Below are 11,087 nucleotides of genomic sequence, written 5' to 3'. Positions count from 1 at the left end.
CGGCGGAGGGCGTGGTGGAGTGCTTCGTGTACAGCACGACAACGTACCCGCCCGAGTGGGTGGGGCTCCCCTACCATGACAGTTACGACTCCTCGGGGAAGCACGGCCTCGCCTACGTCCTGCGTGAGAGCCGGGATTAGAGCCCCGCCAGCACAGCCCAGCTGCAGACACAGCGCTAGGCCCGCCGTCCATCGTAACCCTCCCAGGAAAGCTGTAATACCCTGCCATTAAAACAATCTCCTGTAACCTTCCCAGCCCAGCGGCCGTGGCGCTAGCGTTGAAGTCCTGTAGGAGCAGAGACGGGGACTCTGCCATGGCTAGTCGGTGTCCTCCTCACCCCTGCTAACCTGCTGCGAGTAACTGGCTTTGCGTGAGGTGTAAAATAGCTGTGCCTGCACACACTGGTTTTGGGGTCGAATTATTTTCTCAGTCCCCCCACCCTTTAGTGTGTGACTGAGGTCAGTGAAAGGCAGAGGAGCAGACTAATTTTTTTTTTTTAATTTTTTTTTTTTTTTACCTGAATTGACAAATTTTCTCATGTGGTTGTCCAAGTTGGGTAAAATAATGATGATACTATTGCACTAATAGCTGAAACAGATTTTCAGAAATTGTGTCTGCGAATAAAGCACAACTCACGTTTAAAGTTGACCTGTCATGGTGTTTAGTAGGTTACTGAATGTGAACAGGAAGAGATGACCGTATAGATACTATGTGCTTCAAGACAAATGGGAAATTGCTGGAGAAACAGAGAAAATTTAAAGATTATTCTGTATTGCAATGTTTTTCTGAACTGGAAAGAAACATTTAAAAAGCGTGTTTCGTTTTATAAAGTACTGTGAAGAAATATTAAAAGTGTAAGAGAATTACATTTAAAATCACGTTTAATTTAGCATTCAAAGCACTTTAGGAACCGCTCAGTTCACTGGTGGGGGTGGGGGTGTTAGGGCTGGGAAAAGCAAACCCCATTTTAGCTGCCCCCCACACTGCAGTGGATGCAGCTCCTGTGAGCACTTACTACCAAGGTGACTTTTTTCCCAAGCACTTTAATGCAGCGCTTGCAACCATACGCAAACTGAATTTCCTGTCATCAGGGGAAAGATTTTATATACATTATAAAAAAAAATCCAGAGGACCTGTATTGTAATTATTGCAACATTCAAACTAGGGAAAAAAAAAAACCAAAACGTTGTCCCCCTGACCCAACCAACTGTGCTGGTTTCTGTACAATCTGGGAAAATCGTGTCTTTCTGCTGTTATGCTCCTGTGCCTTATATTTTCCCTATCTGCAGCGTTTGGTACGTATAGATTGTAGGGTGCAGAGAGCTGCCAGAAGGAGGGGAGCAGGGACTGTGCCGTGCAGCGAGCCAAACGACAGTTAACTGCAGTAGGGGCACGGTTAGAACAATGTTGTACTTTTTCTTCACCTCCCGTAGCACTGTGACAGCCAGAGGAGAGCCGAGGCAGGGAGTCACCCAGGGAGCCAGGAGGCACTGCTGCAGCTCACCTAGAGCAACAGACAGCACACCTCTGCTGCTGCAGTGAGGAAGTTAAGGCATTTTAAAATAGAACGCTTCTGCCTCTTTACAACACGCGGGGTTTTATTTAGGGCAACCTGCAGAGGCTGAAGTGTGCTCCTTTTGGAATGGGCAAGATGGGATTAAGGAGGTTGGTAGGAAGATGTGCAGGGTGCCTGCCTCAGTTTCTCTAGCTGCAAAAGCATTTATCTTCTGGAGGGCAGGGACTACCCAAACACTCTCCTTATTCATCTTGATGGCTTTTGTGAACTAATTAACAAAGCAGATCCTTGTACTACATTATTCTGCCTTGGCTGTGTGATTATTTGGCAATGTCTCAGTGACACAAAAAAATGCCTCTTCTAGCAGAAGTTTCATGCAGAATCCTGAACCTTCCTGGTTGAACATGAGTCACCAGCCCTGTCACAGACTGGTTTTGTCCTTCACCTTCCAGTAAAGGGCCCAGGTGCCTCTGGCCAGAGGGTTCTTCTGGGAAGTAAACTCTGAACAGCCAATGCAAGAAAACGAGAGCAGACCCTCCCCTCCCTGAGGCAGTGGTCAAGGCACAGCAGGAACAGTGACTTAGAGGTAGGTGGGGAAAAAAAAATCCCACCATCTGTAGGAGGTGAGCCCAAGAGCTGGAGCAGCCCGGTGTCCTGGCCAGTGGTGGGCAGCACCAGGGCCTAGGCAGGAGCACAGGACTGGAGATGGTGCTCACACCGTGCAGGGACCACGGGAGGCATCACTGCCTCTAGCGAGCTGAGCTGCTGGCTTACTGAGCTAGGCCAAGAAAGGGAAGCAGGAGCCTCTGTTAACCACACACGAACGTTCTGAACCCAGTACACTTCTGGTATCTACACCGTCCTGTGGCGTGGAGCTCCTGAGCGAGGAGGAAGAATAAGATATTTTTTAATTCCTAGCTGTTCTGACCAAGTCACTAGCCTCTCTCACTTCTGTTCAAATCTTTCTTAAATCCTCCTCTCCAGGCTCTCTCTGGTTTCCCACACTGGATACACAGCTCTTCCAACAGGATGTAAGCTTGTGAACAGTCACATAGTCTTTACTAAGAGCCTCTGCACAACAAAAAATCAGAAGCTTTCCTCTAAGTGATCATGAGGAGTCGTGGCCTGAGGGCAGCAAGTGCCTCTAGCAAATACCTTGGGGCAGCTGAGGGGACTCAGGACAGTGCCCAGTTCCTTCTGTAAGGATTGCATCCAGTAATCAATAGAAAGAAGATAAAGGGGAAATTTGAGTATGGTGTCTGAATAAAAGAAGAAAATGCTGTTCCTGAAAATATATGAGGAAAGTCTGCACTAGCAAAATACGTCTAACCTGTAATTTAAATCTAGTCTATACAAAAGCTTCAGAATATTACAATAAATCTGATCAGAATTTAAGCCATCAGCAATACCTGTCCAGCACTTCCACAGAGTGCAGGAAAACTGCTCCATGAACTGCTCAGTGGTTCATTTTTCACTCTTACCAACTATTCTGTACAATGTGTCTGAGCCCTCAAACCGCTGATATTACCATGGATTGGGGCTTTTGTTGTGTTTTCTTCTTTAAAAAAGAGGCTTTTTCTGTTTTAAAGCAGAAATGGTATTTTATTGATTTTATTTGAAACTGAAAAATCAAAGAATTACAAAGGTTATGTACAAATATTTCTGGAAGTAAAAATCTGGGATCTGTTGCCAAGGTTTAACATCTGTGTTTGCTGTCTTAACCACTGATACAATAAATATGACTGTGTAAAAACTTGCGCATAGAATTGTCCATCTTCTCTGTCGAGTTGCCTTAATCTTGCTTCTTGGATGAAAATAATAAAGGTTTAGCTAATTTGACAGCGTGGAGGGAACCCTTCATTCCAGTTCCACCAGCAGATCTCCTTCTCCAACGGTGTCACCAGCTTTGCAGTGCACAGCTTTCACCTAGGGCACAAAACCAGAAACCATGTCAAGCCTTCCTCAGCAGCAGGGCTCAATGAACGCTTTGCCTGGCATTGCTTACAGAGAGTACCACATCTCCATGTCTGAGTCCATGGCCACTATGCAGCATTATGGCCACCACAGGGATCACAGATGCAGGTGTGTTGGAAGGGCCTGGAGAGGTGGACAGCTCAGCCTCCAGTGTTCAGGGTCCAGCTGAGTTCTGAGTATCTCTGAGAATGGAGACCTCCAGTGATTGATCAAACTGTGTCCAGCTCCATCAGGGTACTTAGGCACCTACCACTAGCTGGTTTTCTTATGGCTTAGGTGCTTGAAGACCTGAACGTCACATGGAGGTGGCACTTTTAAAAATTAAAAAGCCCTTTCTTCCATCTGTTTGCACTGCTGAAATTTTAAATCTTTTAGAAGACAGACTGACTCTTCAACACTCAGGCTTGGATGTGTCAATAAAATATTCCAGTATTTCTTGCATTACAGATTTTAAGTATAACTGGATTTTGGGACCGCAGCCATGAAGTAGGTTTCCCTCAATCCCCAGACAGCTGGGATAGATTGACTCAAATCTGCACTGGGATTCTTTAACATAACCAAACTTGGCAAAGGGCTACCACTGTCAAATAAATGCAACTACATCTGTAGATTAATTATATACTGACATGCAGATTCCTGAATTTTAAAGCACAAACCCTCTTATACTAGCGCCTCATTTTCTCTCTAACAGGCTATAAGGTATCTGAATTCCCTTTCAGCACATGGAGCTCCAGAAAACACTTGAAGCTGTATATTAGAGTCTGCTTACAATACTCATTCAGAGCTTGCACGGACGTGCCCAAATCCTTTGTCAAAAGCTGGTTGAGGAGTTAGCTCAGTTCAGTCATGCACACGTTACCTCGGGCTCCTACAGGCCACCTGCAGCATAGCCGAGGTGCCAGGCTGCCCGGGCTGCAGGAGTGGCCAGGCCCAGGTCTGGCAGCCTAGCGCCACGTCCCTGGCTCTGCAGCACAGGCAGACCCACGGCACTGCTCGGGAACACGGGGACGCCACCGTGAGACGTACAAAAAAAGGGCTTTATTTCTAAATCAACAGCCTCGGCAGCCTACCCGATCCCCGAGGCTCAACCTCTCCAGAGATGAAAGCGGCGTGAAAAATACTCTGCTTCTTTCTTCTCTTTTCCTACTAAGCCAAGGTTCAGAAGCTTCCTTTTCCCTCCTAAGCCAAGGTCCGCCAGCCGCTGCAGCTGACGAGTGCTCCGAACTCCCCGGAGGTTCCTGCCGAGCAGCGGGGCCGGCGCCCAGCCCGACCCACCCGCAGGACACAGCCCAGCTCCTCTCCATCCTCCCCTCATCTTTAAACCACCTGCAGCTGCAGTAAACTCAAAGCAGATCAAAACAAGCCACTTTTCTCACAATGACAAACAGGAAAATGGGGTCTGAGGCAGAAAAGGAATTCAGCCGGGAATGAAAATGGGACCGTCTTCCAGCTGAAGACAAACAAACTGAGTGAGTGTCAAAACACAGTTTCAAAGCATCAAAACGTGGACTAACAGCCAGGGCCAAACATCCCATTCCTGTGGAGGGGCCAAGTTATTTCAGCACTCAGAGCCAGGATTTTGCACTGCAGAGCAGGGTGAATTCTGCTTAGCAGCTCCATTTCTACGTAGCCCAAAACTTTTTTGCTCTTTCAAATTATTAAAATTCTAAGAATCAAATAATCTGCTTATTATTAAAGTGGCAGCATCAAAGGGACATTGAGAGGTGCACATTGTGCCCACTGAACGGCCTGTGCACCTTTCACATCCCACTTTGAAGGACTGATCTGCCAAATGTGGGGTTTATGTGGCACCTGTACAGAATGAGTGGGAGACAGCTACTACTGGGAGAAGTACAAGCTGGATTTTAAGGAACAGGCCCAGGGGTTGCAGTACACCTTGGTGGGAAAGGAAAGGTTAAAGTAAAAAATAAAGAGGGGATGGGGGAACAGAAGGGGAAATGCCATTTTAGTTACAAATACTCACTAGTTAAAAAACAGTGGATGCAAAAAGCAGCAATGAGGGGTTAAACAAAAGAAGCACAGATGGAAAAATAAATCCTGGTAAATATTAAACAAGTGAGAAAACAAATTATATCAGAATCAATGCATGAAGGAGAATAATAAAGTGTCAGTGTTAGAGCAACAGGAGAGGAGAAGGCACCTTCTCCCTCTCTCTGCAAATTGCTCTCCTCAAGACCCAGTTTTGCACTAGACACCCTGGAAGAGGCAAGCCCTGGGTCCCAGCCTCAGTGACAATTTGAGTGCCGTGCCAAATAAGCCTTTCTGGTAAACACACAAACAGTCCTTGGCATGGAAACCCATCCTGAGGTCTCAGCAAATCTTGCCAGTGGGTAACCTCCACCCTGCCCTGGAAAGCCAGGCTCCTTGCTGCCTCCCTCTGGGCTACACGATCTGGCACTGGGGATTCTGCTGTTTTGAAGAGCAGTGCTTCAGAGAGAGCAGAGGGGCTTGTCCCCAGGCAGAGAAGGGCTAGGGCAGGCTAGGAAATACGAGCTAGAAGAGAATACACAATCCAGATCCAGACTCTGCAAAGGATCGATCAGGGTACTGCGTGAAGGTGCTGGTGAATTATGATCTGGCACAGGGATGCTCTGGGGCCCTGAGAGTCCCCAAACCAGATGGGGTTTAAGGCATGCCCTTGTCATATAAGCTTCTCCAGCTCTCCACCCAGAGTGCTGGTTTTGGTACATCCTGCACTGCAAGAGAGCCCCAGCTCTGGGGCTGCAGCGCTGACCCCTCAGCAGCACAACACCACAACGCACAGCTCTGCAAAGCTTAATGCATTCCCAGATCTAGGCTTCGTATTTAAACAGGCACAATAATTTTTTTAAAAAAAATGCTTTTCTCATCTTCCTGCAAAAGCACTCTCTATGCTTTGTTCTGAGTGGTTTTTTTTTTATGTCAAATTGTTTGCCATTAATTAATTAACTGGCAAAGAGAGCTCTCTTCTTCACTTGCTCTCTAGAAAGATGGAATTTAGAGAAACAGTCTGCAACACCTTCCAATTCAACTTGGCACTGTAACATCATAGAAAACAAATCATTTAGGAGAAAAAGAGTTATATGAATTTCTGAAGCCCATAAAACTATTTCCTGCTGTGCTATCTAAGGCTCGGAACTACTTAACAGCACTCACAGCAGATGCAAATGTTAAAAATTAAAGACACCTCACTTCGAAAGACTTACAACAATCAGACTTAATTCCTTAACAACCAGAATCATCCTTTTTTCCTTTTAAACTCTATCCAATTTGACAAGTTGCATATGGTTTTAAGTGACCCAAGGTAGCTTACCTTGCCTGTTTTAGCAGCAATCATACTGTTCTGCATTTTCATTGCTTCAATTACACAAATCTCTTGACCTTCTGAAACCTGGTAAAATTAAAGCAGCACAAAATGAGGAGAGAGGGTTTGAAATGCTCTAAGTGCGTATGATTCTTCTGGAAAATAAAGAGATTATTTCATTAAATGCTAAAAGACTTTGGTGGCACAAGTCAAGTCAGGCAGCTACACAGTCACGACACAAACGGCAATCACAAGCCAGAGTTGCCTCTGCCAAACAGGGACCACTGCAACACAGGGGAAAAGGAACCACCTACTTCAAAATATCAACCCAGACAAACCTGAAAAGCTCTTCTCCCATCCTGTCCACTCAGCTCCAACTCATACAGTTCACATTTCACATCCATCACAGCTCGACACTAAATCCAGAGCAGAGTTTAATCTGTGCAGTTTTGGCTGGGGAGCCTTTGCTTTGCTTCCCTGGCGCAGATCCCACAATACTCATCCCGGTTCAAAGGCAAAAGTTTCTTGGCACGCATCTGGGGGAGCATGGGCTGGAAGCTCCGGCCATACCTGATGGATTAAGGCTGAGCAGAAAGTCAAACCTCTGCCCATGGCAGAGTCTGGATGGCAGCTGATGACTTTGGATGGAAGGGAACCACCACCTCTCATCTGCAAGGGAGGCACCAGGAGGCAAACCCATCGTTTTCACCATCGCTGATAGCTCTTACAAGGAAACATTCAAGTTCCCTCTCTCTGCCTGTTTGCACTCTGCTAAGAGACATGTGCAAGCTCAAGGCCACCAGCAACCCACCGGGCTGCTCTGCTGGGCTCCCTGTGCCTCCCAGTCAGATCCTCCCTCCAACACCCTAGACCACACCACAGAGAAGAAACAGCCCCTCGGTCCAAGGCTTGGCCGTGGCTAGGGAGGCTGCCTAGATATGACTGGAAAAACAGGGGATTCAGAACATACCCCTCGTGTAACCCAGTGATCTGCCAGTCATCCCATGAAGACAATTAGTGCTGGAAAGGGAAGGGCACTGTGCTCTACCTGCCAGTACTTAGGACTTGTGCAGGCAGACCCCACTGGGATACCTGACTTTGAGTGCAAGTCTTTTCATTAGGCTCTTTCACAGATATTTCCTGCCATTCACCCATTACCCCAGCAAATTTGGGATGCTTTCACGCTGATCTCAAAGTTTTGTTAAAAAGGGTAATTTGAGACCTGCAGAAATCTGGTTTAGGCACCTTTAAAGGTGCTAACACGCCCTTTCTCCCACAGACTACCAACAGCAATACGATGGGCTTTTTGGGGTAAAGAAGGAAAAAGTTTGCTATTGGAGCATGGCGTACTAACCCGATGCTGAGAATAACCAACACCCAACACTTCACCTGCAGAAATTCCATCTTGAGCTTCAGGCAAGCATTTAAGTCATTAGCAGTGTAAAAAATTCAGTGAATAGTATCAAAAGACTGTTCTTTGTCCCCAGTTATTTCCCCTCTATTCCTTTTCCCTGTCTTTTGTCTCCTTTCCACACCTGCTGCTCTGCCTGTAGCCTTGTCCAGCACCTTGCTTTTCTTCCTTGCTTCTTTTCCTCTTTTCCCTATTCCTCTGCTCAGCTTTTCTTCCATCTGCTCTGAACTTTCCAGACACTTCCAAGGTTAAGAGGAAACTATGAATATCTACTTCTGTTTAAAAAAAAAAATAAAAAAGAAATATAAAAAAGGGGGGAGGGAACAAAAACATTTCTTGCAGGTTTGTTTTTTTTTTTTAATATATTTCAGAAACAAATTTGTCCAGTCTTTGGTTAAACTCAGCTCTCAAAACACCCAGAATGTGGGTCTCTAGCAGATGCTGAAGACTGAGATGCTAAGGAGTGCAGATCTGAACTGAGTGGCCTGTCTTCAAGGCACAAGAAGCTCTTCTCTCGACTCCCAGCTGAATTCAAGTGTAACATGGCTTCATCAGATGGCTGGCGTGCCAATGAACCAGCTAGCAATTACCTAAACAGAGTTCTGGAAATAAAACTACTGGACAAGCACTGAACTGTCTCTGTAGATCTTAAGTACAATGCTAAAATGCCAGGAAGTATTAATGGTTGTGGAATGAAAATGCCTAGGAATTTCAATTTCACCCCATTTCACCCCCTTTCTCAAAAATAAAGTTTTCGTGTTTTATAGAATGCCTGCTAGGTTGACAACAAAGGAAACGGTGTCTGGCAATGAAATAATGCCCCTAAGCCACAAAACATATAGACAAAGTATCCAGTTAACATCTAGTCTTACTAATTTGGAAGGCAGGAGGCACTTTCAGCAGGTACCATGTGTGAAAACGCTGTGTCAGCACTTCTGATGATGTGCAATTTGTTGAAAATTACCTCGGTGAAAGTGTCACTTCAGAAGAGAAGTTTAATTACTGCTCTTATGTTAAACCTTTACAGCTCCACTCATTGTGTTGCAAAGCCACAAATCCTAAAATTAGGCACTTGTATCTCTCTTTTCTCCCTCTCAGTCTTCTGGGCATTGTCCAATTTCTTTCATTCCATAATTGCACATATCCTTTTGCCAGTTATTTAACCTGCAGATGAAAACCACAGCGATGTGTACAGGTTCTTGCTTTCTAACTTACTCCAAGATTTATCTGGACCATTTTTAATGTTGCATTTTCATCATATAATTTATTTCTTTCGGTGAATGGTAAACCAATGTAAAACACCATCTTTACATTTTAGTTTAGAGAGGTCTCAGTGACGACCTAAATCTGTCAAAATAGGCAAATAAAATCAAACAAAAAATCTGACAAGCAAAGTAAAAAGGCTCCTCTTCTTAAAAGAAATTAAACTCAGGGATCTTTCTCACAGAGTGACACTATGGGCAAAGCTACATCTGTGTCGCTTGGAGTATCAAAATAAATTATGATTAGCTGTTATACCTGCAGTCTGTATTTTAGTAGTTTGTTTCTGCATGGTGCAGTTCAAAGCAGATGTTCAGTTTTGTGTTCCACGAAGTGAAAAGGAAAAAGTAAAAGAAAGAAAGGAAAAAAAAACAACAACAAAAAACACCACACACACAAAGGGAAAAAAAATGGAAGCAGAGAGTACTCAACTTTGCTAACAGTTCTGAAGTGAATTTGGGAACAGTCAACGGCACTGTCTGACTGGCTCGGGGACTGCAGGGTGGCTGTTCTCTCCTCCGGCCGAAAGGTTACAGACAGGACAGGGAACTGTCTCCAGGCACCTCCCGACCCAGCAGCTCACCCCACGGGGTGGGAGCAGACTTTGAGAGGCAGCAGCCCTGAGTGGTTTTCCCTGCACCTACAGGAGGACCACGAGGACTAACTGCACTTAGAGATAGCTCTCTTCAAACCTCAGCAACACGAGAAGACGGCGCACAGCCGAGGGCACCGCGGCCACGGGATCTTTGTGAGCGTGGTACGCTCTCCTCAGACTTTTGTGCGTCACCTGATAGAGACTTAATGGTTGTGACAGGACATCTTCAACGTTAGGCTTCCAAAATGGTCACAAGCCCCACAAGTCTTTCTGATAAACCCAATGGGCGCTGATGCATTTCCCCGCTCCCTGTCTAATTGGTGTGAAGTTTGCAGCCCTGACCCCCCCGCTCCTTTGCCCAGCTTGCCGCGTCCTCCCCTCTGACACGAGGTCAGGGTTCAGGCTCGCAGCCCATCGCCGCGGTGGCGCTCATTAGCCGGCCGCCGGCCGCGCACCAAACGAGCGCGCCGCACGGCCAGCTCGGCCCATTTACTCAGCAGATTTTAGCATTTTAAGGAGGCCTGAATGTCACACAGCATTGCTACGTTTTGAGGAGTTTCAGACATCTCCAGCTGATGATTAATTGTGAGTGATGGGAAATAAAATCCAGTAAAGCCAGCTGCTTGCCATGGTCGGCAAAATTACTATAATGGATATAGGCTGCCAATTTTCCAGTTTTACTGGCAAGTCTTCCAAGTGTAATTAAGGGAAGTTATAAATGATATGGAAATCTATCAAGTCCACTTTTTCCCCTGAGACTTTTATCTTCAAGCTTATAGTTTGCTTTGTTGTGCTAATGATTTAAACCACTTCTTATTTCTGATTAAAGCCCTCAATATCCTTCATAAGAAGTTAGAGCCACTTTATTCAGAAGGATTTAAAGAAACAGAAACCTTTTTAAAGTTGTGTGTGTTAACCATGCTGAGCTCTCGCTTCCTCTGTGGAGGCACAACACAACGTCCTCCATCTTAGGCACCTCGCTACCATCTGGAGTTCTGCTGCCAACAAATTCTGAGGATAGGGAAAG

At 45.7% G+C, this 11,087-nt stretch overlaps 2 protein-coding genes across 2 annotated transcripts in view; one reads left to right on the top strand and one right to left on the bottom strand.

Moving 5' to 3' along the window:
• Positions 1 to 140, top strand: part of GGACT (gamma-glutamylamine cyclotransferase) — a 495-nt gene extending 355 nt beyond the window's left edge. The window contains exon 1 of the mRNA XM_008941596.1: positions 1 to 140. This exon is cut by the window's left edge and continues 355 nt beyond it. Within this exon, the coding sequence (XP_008939844.1) occupies positions 1 to 140 (140 nt within the window).
• Positions 141 to 3,097: 2,957 nt separating this feature from the next.
• The window catches only part of LOC103774208 (propionyl-CoA carboxylase alpha chain, mitochondrial-like), a gene marked incomplete at its 5' end in the record, with an annotated part of 16,129 nt that continues 8,139 nt past the window's right edge, over positions 3,098 to 11,087 (bottom strand). Inside the window, 2 exons of the mRNA XM_008941597.1 lie at positions 3,098 to 3,442; positions 6,804 to 6,881. Coding sequence (XP_008939845.1) covers positions 3,374 to 3,442; positions 6,804 to 6,881 — 147 coding nt within the window. The remainder of the gene's footprint in view (positions 3,443 to 6,803; positions 6,882 to 11,087) is intronic.

The sequence above is a fragment of the Merops nubicus genome, unplaced genomic scaffold (assembly GCF_000691845.1).
Source record: "Merops nubicus isolate BGI_N331 unplaced genomic scaffold, ASM69184v1 scaffold36285, whole genome shotgun sequence".
Classification (NCBI taxonomy): Eukaryota; Metazoa; Chordata; class Aves; order Coraciiformes; family Meropidae; genus Merops; species Merops nubicus.
Note: the sequence above shows the minus strand (reverse complement) of the source record. Positions and strands in the feature narration are given on the sequence as shown.